The sequence below is a fragment of the Astatotilapia calliptera genome, chromosome 11 (genome assembly GCF_900246225.1).
Source record: "Astatotilapia calliptera chromosome 11, fAstCal1.2, whole genome shotgun sequence".
Classification (NCBI taxonomy): Eukaryota; Metazoa; Chordata; class Actinopteri; order Cichliformes; family Cichlidae; genus Astatotilapia; species Astatotilapia calliptera.
Window position 1 is genome coordinate 12313172 of NC_039312.1, and position 20409 is coordinate 12333580.

Here is a 20409-nt window from a genome sequence, read left to right on the forward strand (position 1 = left end):
TTGGGATTGAAGGAAAGTCCTGGACTGAGATTGTTCCATGTGGAAGATGTGAAACCAGGGGCGTAGCCAAAGGGCTGCCAGGGTGGGACTGAACATTGGACAAATCTGATGACTCCCCCTCTGGACTAACCCCAAACTATAGAGTCTATAGAATATACTTATTATTTTTTAGATTTATTGGTATCAAAATATTTGGTAGTGACATACAAACTGACAACAGCAAGAGAAAACTACAATGTTCTAACAACAGTTTTTAACTTTCAAGTCATTTGCAGCATGCAAATGTATTATATGCATACACATTATAAAGACAAAGTTCCTGGCAGCATGCATAGCAGAGTTTTCCTGTCCAGTCTTCAATCAGGAGGAAGAGGAAGAGGAGGAGGTAATAGCAGAAGGAGTGTTTCCGACGGTAGCCCAGATCTGACAGGTTCCTTCACATCCGACTTCATTCAGCCTCATGCAGCGACTCTGCACATGGTAAAACTATCACAGACACACACATATGCACTCCCACACACTGCCTTGCTCTCACACACAGGAGACGTGCACGTTTCACTCAAGCTCAACCAGGAAATGGCTTTTATTTTTAATTCAAATAAAAAAAGTGCAGGGAGACAGACGGAGAGACGTTTGGCTCGCAGCAGAAAATTTGTGCCATTGCTGTCTCGGATCAAGATTCCCAGCTGGGAATATCTGGATAGTAGAAATGAACAAGGTGTGCCTTTCTCTTCCTCACACAGCGAACCCTGGATTTCCAGAACCACTTTAAGCTGCACAAAGTGTTTCCATCGAAACAGCCGAATGAATTTTCTGCGTTGCCTGGAACTGATTGGAACACACTGACCAGCCACATGCAAACAATTTGCAAAAACCTGAATTGTGTAATATGAATGTAAAAAGCTAACTACCTCTCTCATGGTATTGAGCTATGGTTAAAAATGGCTGCTGTGTTATCTTGGGAACTACAGTCAGCTGCCACTTTATTAGGTACACCTGTGCAGCTGTTCGTTAGCGCAAAATATCCAGTCAGCCAATCACTTGACCTGCTGAAGTTCAAACCAAGGTCCTGAATCATGTTGGAAGGGGATTTAAGTGACTTTGATGGTGGCATGGTTTTTGGTGCCAGACAGGCTGGTTTGAGTGGTTCAGAAACTGCCGATCTGCTGGGATTTTCCCACACAACCATCTCTATGGTTTACAGAGAAAGGTCTGAAAAATAGAAAATATCCAGTGTGCAGCAGTTCCCTGGGTAAAAATGTCAGGAGTCACAGACTCTTCGAGCTGATGAGAAGGCAGCAGCAAGTCAAATCAAAGTTTATTTCTATTGCACATCTAAACCGACTTCAGTTGACCAAAGTGCTGTACATGTTAAACAAAATGTACACTATACATGACAGTCACTACATTTACAATCAATATACACAAAAAAATCATTTAAAAAAAAGTAAATAAAACTGTGCTTGCATGATAACACACCCTGCTCAACTGAAAGCAATGGTTGTCTGTGTTAGTACAGCGACAGGCTCGCGACTTGTCCAAGGTGGACACCACCTCTCGTCCTATGGTAGCTGGGATAGGGTCCAGTCTCCCCGCCCCCCTGTACTAGAGAAACGGATGAGAATGAATGGATGGATTATCTATCTTATTATTATCTTAATTTTTATTATGAATGTATGGATGGTCAGAATTTGGTGTCCATAACATGAAAGCGTGGATTTCTTGGCACACATTGGCTCCTTACTACCAATTGAACAGCAGGATAATGGGCCATGTCACAAAACTCACATCGCCTTAAGCTGATTTCTTGACAATGTGTTCCCTGTTCTCAGATGGCCTCCACAGTCACCAGATCTCAGTACAACAAAGCATCTTTGGGATGTGGTGGAACAGGAGATTGTACAGCCGACAAATCTGCAGCACTTATGTGATGCTGTCACATGAAGCTGAGAAATATTTCCAGCTCCTTGTTGAGTCTGTGCCGTGAAGAATTAAGGCAGGCCTGAGGGTAAAAGGTGTGTCCAACCCAATATAATTACTTGCTTTCTTCCCGAGAGGTAGATGAAAAGATTTCGCTCTCACGTCCGTGTGGTATAAAGGAAGCTACAACCAACAACTAGCAGAGTTGGCAAAAGTACAGACATTCTGTAGAAGTACAGATACCAATCTCCAAAGGTTGATTCTGTTCATCTGACTGGGGAAACCTGCAGTCAGCTGAGACTGAAGAAGTCACTTGGATGAGTGATGAAATGTTTCTCCCACTGAAACAACTACGTCCAGATGAACAGAATCAACCTTTGGAGATTTACTTACCTGGATGATTGAGAATGCATCAAGATACAGATAGTAGTGTTAAAAATACTCCAGTAAAAGTTGACGTTCTGATTCAGCTACCTTACTCAAGTAAAAGTTAAAAAGTAAAGGCTCTGAAATGTACTCAAAGTAAGAAAGTAAAAAGTAGCTGCTTGGAGGAATTAGTGCAAAGCTAACTGAGCCTCATGCTTTTAGAACATTAGTAGACAGGAATACAAACTTTATTTTAGTCTAAAGTTTAAATCTAATTGTACTCAGCTTGACTCAGAAGAAGAATATATCTCTGTTTTTTGTTGCCTACATTGCAGAGGGTAACTTTGCCTCTAAACAGGAAATGAATAGTTTAAAGAGGGATTCAGCACTTAGTGGGACCCTAAAATTTGTAGTAATTGCTCAGTGTGGGAAAAAGAATCACAACTCACAATTATTTCTAATCAGAGCTCCAATAGAGCGGATCTAAGCTACTGCTGCTCTGAGGTTTAAATATAACCTCTCTTCTTCCTCTCCTGTCTTTCTTATCTTTCTCCATCTCTGAGTGAAGTTAGCTCTTTCTTTTCTCTCTCTGTTAAGTACAGCAGCTGGACCTTTAGTCAGCAACAGACTTCACACAAACAGTTTGTGTGTTCGCTTATGTTTCCTGAGCTGATAGAAACACTGCGTTTGAAATTACCTGAAACAACATGCTATTTCCTTTATTCTCGCTCGTGTTCTGTACAGCTAGCTAGATGCTGAAGTGCCACCATCACCACTTACTGGCACCTGCAGTTGTTCCGGTGTTGTGACAGATACACAAAATGCCAGCCCACTTTAACTCCTGAGTGTGGCACACGTCATCTCTTTTTATGCAACATCCCCTGGTGATTAATACGTGAACAGGACTAACTTTCATTTGTTACGGTTTAGGTTTAAATCGATTTGATATTTAAAGGCTCGCAGTGACGAATTTACTCACTTTAAATGTGTTGAACCAAAAGTAACAAACCCGTTTTGAAAATGTAAGGAGTAGAAAGTACAAATATTTGTGTTAATATGTAGAGAATATAAGTAAAATATGTCATAAAAAAGCTACTCAAGTAAAATACAGATACCTCAAAATTCTACTTAAGTACAGTAACAAAGTATTTGTTCTTCATTACTTCCCAACTCTGGCAACTAGTTTGCTGAAAATGGGGAAACAGCAAGCTTGCAGCTCTCTCTCACTAATAAACACAAACAAGCAGCACATTGCAACATGTACCGTTTCCAAGGCATCATCAGTCTGGAAATACTCGTGCTGAAATTTCAAGGGCACAAGTGGTTCAGGCTTATTTCAGAGGCCGCAGGCCAAACACCAAAAAGTCATGTTTAATTTGTCTGAAATCTTCACAATAGGGACAGAGCTTCCTACTTCCATGATGTGTTAGCACATTTTGTGAAGCTCCAAAAGTTGATTCTGTTCATCTGGACGTAGCGTTTTCAGTGGGAGGAACGTTTCGTCATTCATCCAAGTGACTTCTTCAGTCTCAGCTGACTGCAGGTTTCCCCAATCTTATAAACAGTACATTTGCATAATGACTGAAACCAGCCCACTGGTTCAATCAGCTGGTTTCAGTCATTATGCAAATGTACTGTTTATAAGATTTACTTACCTGGATGATTGGGAATGCATCAAGACGTTTTTGTGAAGCTGTTATAGACAGTACAAACAGTGTGCCTTCTTTCAAGTTTTCAGTAACAAGTTTAAGTAACTGCTCCCCTTTGTTTGGGCCCCCAAAACATTCCAAAATGCTCACCATGATACTGATCACCACCTCTATTCAGCTTCAAATTTACTTTACCATCCTCGATCAGCTTTCTGCACACAATTCCCTCAACATGAAGTTAAAACAACAATTTATTCTTATGCCACTAACCAAAAATGTGCACTTAACTCATCTAGTCTGGTCAAATGAAAACCTGATCTTAGTCAGCTTGGTTGGACAAGGCTCAAAAGCAGATGTAATTTTGTCTGCTGCCACTAGACGGGGCGAGAGCCGGGACGGGGGGGGGGGGGGAGCAAACGCCTGCCCATAATAACCACCAGACATGACTCATTCAGCGTGGAATACCACAGCAGCCACAGACAGGTCTCTGGCAGACATGGAACAGAAATCCGACCCCACAGCAGAGTTTGTGAATGGGACCGGAATGAGCAAAACCAGGGTAAATTTAATAGGCCTTCAATAAGTTTCAAAGATTTAGGAGTTTTAAGAAATCACCAAGTGTTTGGATTGGCTTTTTCCTTCTTTTTTTTGTTAAAAGTCAAGTGTGTGAACGAGTAAATTCTGTGTGTTTTATTGATAACATGAATGAGGTAGGCTAAGGAGAAAAGCTTTTCTGTTTCTCTTTTGTTCTTTTCTTTAATTCCCCATCGATTCAGTGATTCTCTTGGCTGAAATCCTGCTCATCAAGTCATCACTTAGAGCTCCTAAAAGACAGCGCAGGAACAACATATCACCTTGTCAGATATGATTGCAGCTCTGATCATCTTGCCCTGACTCCCCCTGCGGAGAGCACCACTCAATATGAAGACTAACACATGTTGGACAGTCGAATGATTATTTGCTTATGTGGAGTTCGTCCAAGGCTGGAGGGCCTGCAGAGCCAAGAGTCTAATCTGTGGGCATAAGGAAAAACATAGAAATAACATATTGGACAACTTAAAGTATGGCAGGGGAGCAAACTGTGAGCGGTCACATTACATGAACACAGCAGGCAGGAAGTGTTTTGCAACAGCGGAAAATCTTCAGGTCCAGTCTGACCACCAGACAGTCACACTTCATCTGGCCTGGAGGCTGCGGTCAGCGGATGGATATCTTCCCTACCGTCAGGGCAGGATACGCTGTCATGCATTTGTCTGTTGCTCCCGCTCACACTCTTTTCCATTTCTCTGACAAATGTAACACTTCTCTACTTTTCAGCCTCGTCCCCCCTTTTCTCTTTTATATTCTGCTCAGCTTTCTGGGCCTCTCTAAGCTCCATCTTCTGTATATCCTTTATTTCTTTCTCTTATGCCTTTGTCTTTATCCCCCCTTCCTCTGCTACCTTCCCTTCAAATTTTCTCATTCCTCCCTTTCTTGTCCTCTTTCTCTCTCTGTTTGTGGTCAGTCACACTTAATCTAGCTCCATCCATCTGTTTCTCTTCATTCATTTAGTCCCCTCTGTTTTCGATTAAGATTACATCAGGCTTTGACCTATTAGTGTGCCGTGATCCTTTTGAAGTCATTCTGTGGTTACAGGTTAAGCTCAAAGCCCACCAATCTTCTTACTCAACATAATACAGACAGTATTTGGAGGGGAGAGGAAAAAAATCAGTGTAGGTTCTAAAAACTTTTCAGCCAGCGACCAAAATGACTTTTTTACGCTGGGATCCAGGATCATTAAATCATACAAGACTTCTTGTCATGTGGAGGCTCAGTAGAGTGGGGTCCAACTCATAATCCAACCAAGCAATCTGTGAACTGGAGTATATTGTTCGTTTAACCTCATATCCTGAAAACTTTCATTATGTTCTCAAGGTAACTTTCCCAACCAGAGACATTCTGTTCCTGATTAAAGCTGCTTTTTAAAGTTGAGCTTTCCCACTAAACTTAGTGCAGATCCCTTGAACAAAATTCTCTTCTTAGGAACCCAAACTGGGAGCATATGGAGTGTCATTAACCTAACACTCCACCAATATATTTGTATTAATAAATGACAACTATTCTCATTTTTCCCTGAAGCCCAACAAAAGCTAGACCTACAGATGCTGAAATCTTGCAGCGTATAAATTGGATATAATCGGACAGCATTCCCTTTGTCGCCCACCCGCCATCATTTTCATGATCAGCTGGCTAGAAAGCAAAATATCAAGCTTCATTTCCAGATGGTGATCAATATCATCTCTGAAACTTTGAACTCCCCCCCACACACTTTATTCTACTCTATGCCCATGAATGAAGATTGACTTATATGTTAAACTGTACATCATCATTACTCCTCGGTCAAAGCTGGAGTAAGTAGCCAATTGGCCGAGCCGTGACGCTAAACTGACATCTATTGGCCAAGCTGTGGCAGGCTAGGATGTTAAAGTCATTTAGACTCATCAGCCTAAGTGGACACAGTTGACTGAGAGGTCTCGTACCTCCCCACGTCTGGTTGTGGGTAGATTCAGTGCCAACAATTCTCAATTAGAGCAGTGGATGAGAGGACATCTGGGCTGCTGAGTCAATGTCTACTTGACTAATGTATATTAATGTACGCCAACAGGCCTGGTCTTGTTTCATAAATGAACCGTGCATGCGCATCAGTCAATCGGGATGGTCAGAGTTCCACCAGTCTGTGACAATGTCAGTGTCGTTTACACTGCAGTCAATTAGATCAGTAATTCTGCATTTCTGCAGGATTAACATGCTGCATTGATCTTATTTCAACAAACTGGTTAAATATGTATCCATGGAAGGTGTTGCTCATGCAGACAGCTCACACAGATTCATCACTATTCTTATTAGCGCTCCTTCTTCTTCTTTTCTCTAGAAATCTCTGATGAACTCACGGTAGATTACCTGCTCAACACAAAACATAAAGCTGGCAAAACTTACCATAGAGGTAGATTGGTAGATACCAAGATAAAAACTGGAAATAGTCTCTACTCTGTTTTAATATTTTATTAATGAGCCGTTTGTTTCTGTACATTGCTTTGAAGTGCACTTGCCAGCAGGAACAGCAGGAACTGAGGTGAAGGCTGAGGTTATACTTCCTTGCTGACGCACATGGACAGCTGCAGATACCGCAGACGAGCTGTTCTTATTATACTGCTTTTTAGTCTGCTTGAAGGAAGTGTGTGCAGTTGGCCCTCACAGTGAAGTGGTCGCAACAAATTGGATAGTACATAGACAATTTATGTCATTTGGAACCAACTGGAGTCAACTCTTGGACCCAATCTCAGTTTTGTTCCCAGTGAAGAAAAAAGGTATAAGGCATAAAAAACGGTTCAGTAAAGCTTCTGGGTTAGAAGCCTGACTCTTCTAACCCAAAAGGACATAAGCATAGTTGTTTAAACATTGCAACATGCAAAAAGCATAGTAAACACTTATTAGACTTATTTTACCCATTTTACACTGTAATTGCAGTACCATGTGACAGTCTGGCTGGCCCTTTGAAAGCAAAATTTAAAAAAAAAAATTCAATTTCACAGACTGTTAATTTATAAAGTGATCTTGAGCAGTAGTTTTCCAGGCTATCTGAAGGACTTTCAAATTTTTTCTTTGAACACTGGCTGCTCAAGTTCAGTCCAGTCCTAACACCTGACCATTTTCAGAAGAATGGTTTTTTTTTTGGTTTTTTTTTGAACCACTTAACACTGACCTGTGAATAAAGCATAAAAAGCACCTAATTCAAGAGATTAATCAGTGCCGTGTGTCGCCACATGACAGACAACTTAGCAAAGAACCAATTTTAAATTGGTAAATTGTATTTTTAGGCATTTTGTTGCAACAGCAGATCATTTATTCCCATATCTTTGATTGAACCCATGAAAAATGTCAAATGCCTTAAAAAGTGGTGTTAGGCATCTTTTCAAAACTGATGGAATTATAAATACAGAAACATTGCTTCCCATTTCCACCCACTAGTACAGCGTCTGATTGGAAAGGGCTTCATTCTTCAGATAACAATCATCCCAAACACACTGCCAGGGGAGTAAAAGCATACCTGGATAGAAAAAACACAGTGGGACACTATCATAGATTGGTCTCCCCAGAGTCCTAACCTCAACTTTACTGACAGACCAAAAGGAAGCCAACATCCAAAGAAGAGCTTTGGATGTCCTTCGTGAAGAGCTATCCCTGAAATAAAGGTGGTCATGGCAAATATTTGACTTTCAAGCTTATTAGTTTTACAAACCTCTTTTCTGCCTTGTATGCTGTATTTCCATGTATGATTGCATTTGTTTCACACAGTTCCCATTTGCCTTTTTAAAAATATTTGAAAAAAATGAGTGATAGCTCAAGACTTTTTCATAATGCTATAACTACAGAGAATTAAAAACAATTTAGAAAATCGAGGGAGACATGTTACAGCAACAGCCTGCGACCAGATATGAAAAAATTAATGGTCAGTATGCCCCAATTTTGTGCGTATTTAAACCACTTTCAATCAAAGATCTTGGTAGTTCTTTGTCACTTCTTTAGTTTGGCTATACTACGAACTGATTGACCACCTATTTGTACGTACCACCGGTCAATGACATTTAACCTGCAGTAAGAATAATTGCAACATTGCCAAGTGAGATGATCACAAGGATGTCACATTTTCACAGCCACACAAAATAGGAACTGTAAGTCACCAGAGGAGTGACCTTAAAAAAGCTATGGGAGTAAAAGTGAAAATGCTTCAAGATGAAGACAGAGGAGAAATCAGAGGTTACTTTTTTACTTATACTTCCTCTTCTTCTTCCTCCTCCTCCTCCTCCTCCTGCCCCTTCCGCTCCTCCTGCCAGCCGATTCAGATCACCATGCAACTCTCACCACTATAAAAATCACCTCCATCACTATCAGGGGTAGCAAACATCCCACAACTCTGTTTGACTGGCCGAGGTGAAAGTAAACCCTCTGAGAGGTGAGTACTTCAGATCTAATTGACTCGATGACTTTTTTAAAAAATTTGACTGATGTGATCTTTAGCGCTCCGTCTGCCCGTGTTTTTCTCCGTCTCCGGTGACATTCCAGCGCTCGTGTCAGCGGAGATGTTGGCAGGTGCGTTAGTTCTGGGCACCATCCTTACAGCTTTACCAGGTAAGAGAAATCACAGAGAGATCAAAGTATGACATTTTTCTTTCCATTTTGTGCATCAAACAAGAAGCAAACTAAACCTTTGTGCATTCTTTGAGATTAATTACTAGATGTGTGGGTTGTTTGTTTTTTTTAATCAAAGATTAAACTGATTTTTATTGAAAAGTATATCACATGCAAAAGGATTTACATGACAGGAGTAAAAAAAACAACAACAGTTTTTACAGATGTATTGTGCACCAAGGCTTCTGCAGCCAGGTGTCCTTGCCTTTACGCTCAGGTTATTTATAAGTATTGATTGCCTTTTGTGCAACATAGTCAGCCGAGGCAGGCTGTTAGGCGCACAGGAAGTCACAATGGCTGCTCATCAAGCCTCATTTACACTGCTTCACTTTTATGTGTCCCTCTGAACGGAGCAGTGAGAGCTGTGGTTTGACAGCTTTCCCTCCGAGGAGTCACTCTAACTTGTGGGTTGTTGAGATTTATTCTTTTACTTCCCAAATATGTATTCATTGACCCTGGTGGAGCCTGTATTATAAGATGACGTGATGAGATGGTGAATCATACACATGTGGTTTTTGTAGGCTTTCTTTTAACTGTGTGTGTGTGTGTGTGTGTGTGTGTGTGTGTGTGTGTGTGTGTGTGTGTGTGTGTGTGTGTGTGTTCTTCAATATTTCTGTCTTATACCTGTTTGTGCCCCCTGCAGGCATCCAGAGCAGGTGGAGTGTCTCATTTTCTAGGAAGCAGATCTGTGTGTGGGCAGGAACGACCGTCACTCTGCCCTGTCGATATGACTACCCATCAGGTACAGAAGATGGGTATGGTAGATGGGTTCTGTACTATCAGATAAACACTGGATAGTAAGAAATAGTATAAAAATGTAAAGCGTTAAAGAAAGATGAAATTTGCAGTTTTTGTTTGTATGTTTGTTTTTATGATCTTCACAGGTCACACTGTAAAGCGGGTCATGTGGTTCCGTGTGTCTGCTGAGGGTCGCAGGGAGTTCACCCACCACACTGACCCAAACCAGATCAGCCTGTCATACCGCGGACGCACACGGTGGGACCACCCGCACATCACAGATGCATTAAAGTGAAAGTTTGGTTGTGAAAGTTCTTTTAACACTTCTAGAAATAATGTGTTTTAATATAAATCTATCTTCCAGTTATACTGGGGGTAGCTACTCCAGCTGTTCAGTCCAGATTCGCGGTGTAAAGCTGAGTGATGCAGGTCAGTATCACTTCAGATTTGAGACAGATCAGCCCCTGGGGAGATGGACCTCCCCGGACACCATCACTCTGGATGTAACAGGTAGGTTCACACTAATGAAAGTTGCTATGACTGCTATTATGTAATAAGGTCTTAACAGCTGTGCTTCAGACCTCCAGGTCCAGCTGCATCCAGCCAGGCCTGGCAACATGTTCGGCTTCGGAGACACTGTGTTTGTGGGCTGCCAGGCCAGAGGATGTGCTGCTCCAGGAAGGAGCCTTGCGCTCTACAGGTGCGTGAGTGTGCATGTACACAGTACACACCGTACATGTCTCTCAACTGTTATTAGAGTAAAGTTAGAATTATGTTGTTTGTTGTTGGTGGCTGTAGCTCAGGAGGTAGAGGAGGTCATCAGCTAATGTGAAGGCTGGTTGTTTGATCTCTGGCTGCTCCAGCCTGCATGCCAAAGTATACTTGGGCAAGATACTGAGACCCTAGTTGCTCTCCAATGCATCCATCGGTGTGTGAATGCTAGACAGAAAGCACTTAAGCATAGAAAAGTGCTTGAGTGAATGGGTGTGAATGAGGCATGTTGTGTAAAATGCTTCGAGTGTTAGAAAAAAGAACCAGTCTGTTGAGCATTTATAAAAACAGTCCATGTTAAGTGTAGATTTTCTGTGCTGTTGTGCACGCAGGAATGGTCTAAACCTCGGCTCTTATGAGAAATGGATGATCATTAACCGCTTTGACCAGCAGCATGCCGGAGCATACACCTGTCGACCGATCCCACCCCAGAACGTACAGTCTCCATCACTCTCACTGGCACTGGGACGTAAGCAACCTCAGGCAACCAAACCTGAAAGCTTTTCATATCTTCTAGTTTATCTCTTCATGTCATGTTCACAGGCATGTAGGAGGATATTCCTGGAATAGCTGGAAAATGTAACTGCTGGAAAGATCAGCAATTAAATTTTCAGATTTTACTGAACTTCACACATATAGGGCATATATGCATGTTACTGGCCCTGATAAACGTTAAATTGTGTACAAACCCATTAGGATGCTGTGCACAATGTAAATCTACACATAACGATTTATTTAGAAATCAATTAAATTTTATATTTAATTCAAAATCATACAAAGACTACATAAGTATGTTACACTAATTTTTTTTTAATCATGTCATAGCTAATGAGGTTACCAAGTAATGTGCAGAAAAAGGTCCTTTCAGAATAAAATATAGTGTGGCTAAACAGTTCAATAATTCCACAATGAAGTCTTCAGTATCCAGAGAAAACATCCGAACCTTCAGGGACAAGGTTGAAAACCAACACTGATTGCCCTCCAAAGAACATTTGCAAAAACTATCCTGAGGTCTGACCAACCAAATTAACTTTAATCGTCTTTCTTATTACAGTGAAACAATGCCAAACTACATTCTAAATGTACAGCATGGATTTGTAGAAAAATTGAAATAGAAACATTTTGAACTCCACAGAACAAAAATACAACAGAGTTGCCCCTAAACTGCTGTGCTTCTGCAATCCAAAATCAACCAATTCAAAAAAGCAACAACAACATCTGCTCTCCTCAGATCACAAACATAAAATATTCTGCACACATGCTCTTGTTACCAAATTCGCAATGAGCATATTCAATAAAATTCGACTAGTTCAGCACTTGATATGTTGTCTGTACTGTTTTCTGTTAAATACAGGGTTTTCATTTTGTTATACTTACTCATCTTCTCAGATTTTTGGTAATGGGGTTGTCCCTCTTTGCTCTTTCTCATGCTCACCAGATGGTCCTCGCTTCACCTCCATCACAGTCTTTCCAGTAGGAGAGGTGTCAGAGGGCAGCTCCGTCACTCTGACCTGCAGCAGCGATGCAGCTCCGCCTGTCGAGAGCTTTGCTTGGTTCAAAGGTACCGGACTCACCTCTGTTCATTGTATTTAAATTATATGTGATACGTCCACGTCCACCTGATTGAGATGGATGGACTAACTGGTTGATGACAGTTACACATAAGTAGACATAATAATGAATAATTTGTAGAAATAAAAAAATCTAAACTAACTGAAGTTTTGGAAACAGTGTACTATAGAAGAAAACATATTTCTTGGATTATGACCACACTTAAATTTTATGCCTGCACTAATCCTTTGTGTGTTTTCCAGACATGGAGAGTGGGAGCATCCCAGATAGTTTCAGGCCTCAGCTCCACCTGTCCAACCTCAAATACACAGACAGAGGAGAGTATTTCTGTGTAGCCCGTAACTCACTTGGAACGGATCGCTCCAAAGCGCTTCTACTCAATGTCACTTGTAAGTTTGTTGCATGTTTTTATTAATATCACAGAGACAATCTGCCCCCAATTAAACCAATCAAAATCATGTGTTTAGTAATAGATTGGTGTCATTTTCTGTAAATGGTTATTCTAGTCAGGGTTTTATTCTAGTTCTTATTGTGTAAATCTGTCAAAGGGCAGTCTGGGTTAAACTGATTAAGCAACGACTCTATTTTAAGCGAGATATGAAGCGAGTACTCAAATAAATGTCATATGGATAAAGGAACAGGAAGTGATACAACCTCAGCTCAGACAGTTTTTTTTTTCATACTGTTCCACACAGATTAAGTTTAATAATCAAATAAAAAAGCTCTTTTGGCTGCTCTCTTACCACAAGGGTTTGTCACAGTGTTTAGCTCTGTGTGTTTGATTTGGAAATTTATGCTGGACGTCCTTACTGACGCAACCTGACCAATTTGCATAATCATTATAAATAATAGCATCTTTTTTTTCTTTTTTGACTGTCTGTCCGCTTCTTTAGACTCTCCAAAGAACACTCATGTGCTGGTGAGTCCTCGAGGGGATATGAGAGAGGGCTCATTTGCAAACCTGAGCTGTGTCAGCCACGCAAACCCTCCTGCCAACAGGTATGAGGGTACAGCAACAACCAAGTTTAATTCTACTACGTATTTTTTCCTTGTCTTGGTGTTTTTCCTCGTCAGTATCATGATTCTCTCATGGCTTTTCACCACATTAAAATTATGTAAATTCAAACTTCAGTCTTGTTTCTCATTTAAAACTGGATATTTTGCAAGTCCTGAATTATTTTATTATTTCTTCACCGAAAACCCCCCAGCACTATCAGTCATTAAAAATATAAGTAAGTAAAGTTTATTTAGTTAGCACATTTTGTGGCCATAAAAGGCACAGAGTGCTGTACAGCAATTAAGACACTTTTATTAACATCAATAGAGAAACATCTTAAAACAGAATTTAAAAAAAAATACTTAAAGACAAATGAATGTCAACAGCAGGCCTGATTATACCTGTTAAAGGGTCTGGGTGCCACAGACTAAAAGCCCCTGTCCCCCCTAATCTTCAGTCTTCTACCAGGGAAAACTAACAAAAAATGATTGCTTCATGTTTGCCCAGTCCCATGAATCATTTTCACCCTAATCATCATCATCATCCCCACCCCCATAATCACCTCTCTGCTACAGGTATGCTTGGTATCGTATCATTGGTGACCAGGTGATTGCTAAAGGTGCCTTTCAGAACCTGACATTGTCGTCTGTGCGTGCTCACCATGCTGGTCAGTACTACTGCAGAGCTTCAAACGGATTAGGATACCAAACGTCACCTGTTGCTACTCTCACTGTGCTGTGTAAGTAATGAATGTGTTGGCTGGCTTCGTGTCGTTTAGCAGTTTTGTCTCAGTTTCTGCTCTGCTTGTACTCCTGTGGCTTTTCTTCATAGAGTAAAGTTTGAAGCTGTCTTAATTCTTTCTTATTCTCTCTCAAGATCCCCCTAAGAACACTTCAGTTCTGGCTCGTCCCTCCAGTGTTGTGGATGCTGGCAGACCTTTGACCTTGACCTGCAGCAGTCAGGCGAACCCAGCAGTGGACAACTTCACATGGCACCGATTAGCTCTGGATGGAGGGGCTGTGCAATGTCAGCATATAAAAACTAACTAATACATTTTAAAGCATTTATACAAAGGCAACATTTCCATCTGTAGGATCCTCCACAGGAAGTATGTTATATGAATTTGTGTTGTGGCATGCATAACAAGAATCTCCTTTCCTGTGCTCTCACATGCAGCTTGGGTCACCAAGTCTGGTCCTGTCTTTACCATCTCTGAGGTTGGCCCGAGTGCAAGCGGTCAGTACTACTGTGAGGCCAGGAATCGAATTGGAGCCCACAGCTCTCCAGTCCTCACCGTAAGAGTCAGAGGTACAAACACATTCACATTTGTTACATGTCTGTCAACAGGATGTTATCAAGCAGTTTTTTTGTTAGTTTATAAAAATATGGCTGTAATTTTTAACCACAGTGCAACTTTAAAGAAGGACATGTTGTTTGGTCTGCCCGCCACTTTGGCTGAGACTGAAATATCTGAACAAAGATGAAATTACGTAGGGACATGAATATTCTTAAAGAGGATCCAAACACTGATTAACTAGCAACACCTACAGACTATAAAAATATATATATATAAAGATGTGCATGGTTTGAAGCCTCAAGTTTAGTGTATTTGTTGTTATATGCAGCCAAAACTGATTATGACAGAGTGGAGTGCTAAGTTACCAGCTAACGCCTCCTGCTGTGGTTAGCAAAGTGCTTCTGCAAACAGACACATATCCCTGCTAATTAGAGCTAACATGAAAATAAAATGATACTAGAATACTGTTCACCAAATGTGTGTGAAACAAGCTATAGTTAAAAAGCACAGTTAATAAGAAAAAAATGAAGGATATTCATTATATAATTGCTTTAAAAATGCTACCACAGGCACAATTCCTTCTTATTCTTATTAGCTGAAGCAATACATAGCTAATAGCTAAAGCGCTATCAGAGAGCAGAAAAGCAGTTTAGCAGTTGGTTTTAGCCAAACCTTACCAGCATAGGTAGTTTTAGCTAGAAAAACTCCCCCCAAAAACATTAATAATAACATAAATATCCGCACAGTTTTCAATAAAGAGGTATGTTAGCACCATAGACCAAAGCTTTGTTGGTCTAATTCTGCCCAAGTTTAGATTGACTCACTTTTGGCACTAGCTAGCGCCAATGTCCAGTTTCAGAACTTCAGTTTTTGGTACTTTCCTCCCAGGATATTGCTCTTTGGAAGCAGCAAGAGATCATCAAAATGAAAGCTCAAAAATCATTGGAAAGTTTTTAAACTTTGTCCTCACATACACAATGTACACATTTCCTCCGGATAAACTGTAGTAATTTGGGGGATCTCTTCACTTTTTACACACTCACACTCAATCAGGCGCAGACTCAACAAGGCTTCGAGTATTTATCTGCAATTTTTTACCATAGGAGATGTTTGGATAGATTTTCCTTTGTCTGAATGGTGATGAAACCTTCCTGTCAGTATCGCAGGCTCTGGTCTTCATTGTATATGGTCTCATGATTTCTGACTGTTTTTGTATGAGTCATGGTGAGTCACTTAAAGCCCTCTCTCTACAAGGGGGGAGGAGGAGGTGATGAGGTGCTGTGGAAAACGACTCTGTGAGTCTAGACAGCCGAAGAAGTGGAGCTGGGTTTGGAAATCAGGACTGGAAACACAAGACTAAAGTCTAGACAGCAGCTAACTAATGCCGTGCTCTTTCCCTCTTTAGTCACATACACTTTCTATTTTTATTTCTGATCTTTTTTTAGCTTGCGGCACTTCTGTACTCCATCATTTCATCTCCTTTCTTCCCCCCTCTAGTCACACTGATAACCCTTGTAATCCTTCCATTGGCAGGTCGTTTAAAGGTCATTGCCTTGGCCTCAGCAGTGGGTGTTTCTGCTGGACTCATCACACTGACAGTGGCTGTTATGATCAGGTGACAGGAAGTACACTGCTATTTATCCATTACTACTCCTGGGCTATTTCTGTGATCTTACGCAGACATAAAAAAAGCACAATTTCTTCCTCTGTTTTAAGGAGGAACATATGACAGTTTTGTCAGTTGCTCGTTTTTCTTCCCTTTGGCTTATTTGTATTAGTGTTGTTAGAGGGGTTGTCACTTGCTAACAATCCCTTTTCTTTACCTTCCCAGTAAAAACATGCACAGAGTAGACACAGAGTCAGTAGACGTGACAAACAAGGTACAGTGATCTTTGTTTAATTGGTTTTGATCAGTTATGGAATTGCTCTATCTCTTCATTTCTTGCTGTAGTTTTGCTGTAAGTCTAATTCTCAGTTTTCTCTGCTGTGTGTGTGTGTTTTCGTGCGTTTCCCCCACAGTGTCCATCAGTGACAGCTGACACTATGTTTTATGAGTCAGCTGAACATATCTACCCAGTGAGGAAGGGCAAGATGTCCGACATACCGGTGAGAAAATATTTACGAGGCATACATGGCTATGGATGAGAAATGCAGTTTTTGCATTTGTGTGTGTGTGTGTGTGTGTGTGTGTGTGTGTGTGTGTGTGTGTGTGTGTGTGTGTGTGTGTGTGTGTGTGTGTGCGTGTGTGTGTGTGTGTGTGTGCAGGAGGAGCCAGAGGATTTGAGTGACAGCTCCCATCCCTCCATTGTTCCTCTGAAGGATGCTCCACCAATCACAGAAGGTCAAAGTTGCAGCCTTGCCTCCAACTACATCACTGTGCACTACTCCAGGTTGTCCAGGTACGGCACACCTGCATATCTTTTTCCCATATTACGCAAACTACAAACCTTCCCCATCCCAAAGGTCCCACCCAATATATAAAAAAATTTTAATTTAAAAAACATACACTCAAAATTAGCCTAGTACAATTGTGTTCAAGCAGTTAAAATAAATGATAAACAGCCGCCACATGTACAAGAACTTATTAGCATTCCCTCTGAGCCTGAATTAGTTTTTTCACAGTTTAAAAAAAAACATCTTTCAGCCAAAGTGATGTAGCTGGAGGGTGAGGACAGCAAAATTCTACATCAACACTGAAGTAAATGCAAAAACATCCATCAGCTTACGACTAAGGTTTAGAGTGGAATCCTCAGAGACCAAAAATGGCAACTAGTGGATGAGATTTCAGCGCCACGATCAAAACATGCGCAAGCACCTCAAAATAAAAAGTCCAGCATGACTGAGCTGGTAAAAAACATGCAAGTTAAATCACGGGCAGAGGTATTAAAAGGATGCCGGGATGTGTTTTAGATCGTCTTGATTTTTACAAATGCAATCTGTATACAGTCTTAACCTGAATAAGGGAGAGTCTTTTTCATGAGGGTGAGGAATTCTGCCAATTACTTTTCCCCAGTAATCGTCCCCAAATTTAAGACCCACTTCCTGTTTCACTGTCGATTTGTTTCTCCAACGTTTAGGTCCACAGTACTATTGTTACTTTTGCTGTTTTCTACTATTGCTTTATGTTATGTTGACCTGTTACTTTTATGATATGATGTGAGATGAACTAATGTGGTTCCTGTTTGCTGTCCATGCAGCACAGATCAGGTGCAGGTGCACAACCGGCCACTGGGTGCTGATAAAAAACCAAAGGATTCCTCCAAAGTTGTTTACACTTTACTGCCCCAGCCTCGTCACTAACCAGGAGGAAGCAGCTTCAGGTAAGTCACTTACAGCTGCTCGTGTCAAAAACAGCAACAGCACTGTGATGTAGGTTTGTTGTTGCTTTTCTTACCTGGACACGCTCCCTGTTTAAGTGCAGGTTTTATATTTTATTCTCTTCTCCTGTTTTCTTTCTTAGCTGAATGGAACATCAGCTTTCCTCATTTGAGCTAATCACTTTGCTTCTGTCCACTCAAGGGACAGGAAACTCACCCTGGTGACACCGTACACCGTTCTGGATCAGACACTCGGATTGTGTCACATTATGGATTCACTAAGAGAGAAGCATGTGTTCTTTCCTGGAGTCCAGCTCCTAACTTTGCTGTTTCTTTCTGTGCACCTGAACAGCAATAACACTGAATGCCTTTTTGCTTGCACTCCACGTTGCAGGTTGCCATATTTCTAGTGTTGCCTGTTTGTTGATACTTAACAGTGGAATTTTTGATGACCAATTATTAGCGGTTGCTACTTTATCATTTGCAGTGATGATTTGTATGAAAATAAGAGCTTGATATCTGAGGGAGAAATCGTGTAGAATCATTTTTGACATGCATAAAGGATATACAGCACTTCACATTGATGAGTTCCCGCACTGATTGATCTTCTCCACTAAATTTAGATGTTTGTGCAGTTGATAGAGCTTGTATTATATCCAATCAATGCAAATGAGCTGTCAATAAAATAAAATAAAATCAATCAGTTGTGCATGTCTGTTTTTCTTTGCTGCTGATTTTAAAATATCATCTAATTCATTTGTAATAAAATAATAAATATTTCAAACAATTAACTCTCACAAGAATCTTATGTATTTATCTATGACTGTGTACTTTGTGCACGGTTTTCACCGGACATTTGAGACTTTCCACAGTGACATGGATCGACTCAAGAACGTCTTGCTTCTTGTGGTGATCCACGTCTTGTTTTGCAACACTTTAGATTTTAAGCCTGAAAAGGAAAAATAAGCACATATTGGGTCTCATTCAGTAACCTAAATGTTCTTATTGCGCAAAAAAAGAAAGAAAGTGAAACCTCAAACATGAACCAGTATTGTCCCAGTTATCACCGCGTTTGTTGGATTCACTCTCAACTACTCCTGACTGCTACCATAATCTCCATACCACACCCTCTTTTCTCTATATAAAGAAATCTCTTTATCTTGAAATTAATGGAAATAAATTCATAAATGAAGTCTGACTGAGGCTACTGAAACTATAGTCTCTGAAGAAAAAGTGCATTTTTACTCTAAAGTGATTGTTTCCCTTTTTTTAAGCAGAAAACACCAGGCTTGGGCTGGAATATATCTAAATTGATATTGGGAAAAAAAAAGTTGAGGACAAGGATGTGTCAGCCTCAGATGAGAAACTGCACTGCAGTTATTGAAAAACATCCACTATCACGAGCAAAGCTGGGACAGTGTGGAGAAATGAAACTATACTCTTCATCTTCCATACTTGCTGGATGGAAATGAAGAATATTTTAAGATGAGATAAGATTAGACACCACAATGCCTTTGTTAGCTGTTATATGCTTATTAATAAAAAGGTTAAAAGTGTTCACATTTGTCACATATTTCATTCTAATTCTGAGCACTTTAAGCTTTTAGTGTTTTGGAAACCTTTGAATGATGAAGAAACTTATAATAACCAGTATTAGTAATAGAATTAGTAGTTGTAGTGTTCAGTTTAAAGATGTGTGACTAAATTTTCTAAGACATCCGGGCTTTTATCATTTGTTCATATGTTCTGAAGCGCTTCTACATTTGCTCGTAGAGTACGAACAAATTCAAGAAAGTATTGATGAGTCCCAGATTTGTACACAAATTTCTTTAGAGGCTCACTCACTCTTTCTGAAAGAGTCTACATATTTGACCTGATGCAGAACTTCATCCTATAGCTTCAAACTTTCAAAGTTTAGAAAATGTTTTTGCCTATAAATGTGTCACTAATGCGCTGTTTGTAACATTTCCTTTCTTTTGCAGCAATTGCAATATTTCGTGGGGCAATGTGTCCAGAAAAGACAACGTTAAGAAATCAGTCATGACAAATCATGATGTTACAATCATCCTGTTGGACGCACGATATAAAAGTACCTTAATAATGCCTTAGTTAAATACAGCGGAGAGGAGAGGAAATCACATGGTGATTGTTCCTTTGAGAACAGGCTCTTCCTGTTCATGGACACCAACCACAGTGCACAGCATAATTCACTTATGTTGGATACAAGAACCACAAACCTGAATGAGTCATGAAACATGCTCTTAAAATCCATTGCTTTTGATACTTAAACGCCTGCGAGATCCAAAACACAAAACAATCCATTGCCACAGCGTTAGAGTGACAGCTGCACACAGAGGTATCACATGAAAATACGTTAAGACGATCACAGCGCTGCACTTTGAGCAAAAAATATCTATGAAGACACCGGTGGGTTCTCCAGCTTCACTTAAATAGAGCGGTAGCCCCACCTGGTGGAAAAATATATTTCAGGTCGTCTACAAGCCCTTCCTACATCCTTGACTCCTTTCCTCGGCAAAAAAAAGGCGATGAGCT

At 40.5% G+C, this 20409-nt stretch overlaps 1 protein-coding gene across 1 annotated transcript; it reads left to right on the forward strand.

Annotated features, from left to right (window-relative positions):
* The first annotated feature begins 416 nt into the window (after positions 1 to 416).
* Positions 417 to 18556, forward strand: LOC113032876 (B-cell receptor CD22). Its single transcript, XM_026186035.1, has 20 exons — positions 417 to 480; positions 8810 to 8928; positions 8994 to 9104; positions 9808 to 9906; positions 10049 to 10160; positions 10267 to 10412; positions 10482 to 10602; positions 11006 to 11142; positions 12112 to 12234; positions 12488 to 12634; positions 13139 to 13244; positions 13818 to 13981; positions 14119 to 14268; positions 14419 to 14550; positions 16073 to 16154; positions 16371 to 16419; positions 16559 to 16645; positions 16805 to 16938; positions 17737 to 17859; positions 18059 to 18556. Exons 3-19 carry the CDS (start codon positions 9056 to 9058, stop codon positions 17837 to 17839), a joined length of 1941 nt encoding a protein of 646 aa, XP_026041820.1. The 5' UTR covers positions 417 to 480; positions 8810 to 8928; positions 8994 to 9055; the 3' UTR covers positions 17840 to 17859; positions 18059 to 18556.
* The last annotated feature ends 1853 nt before the right edge of the window (positions 18557 to 20409 follow it).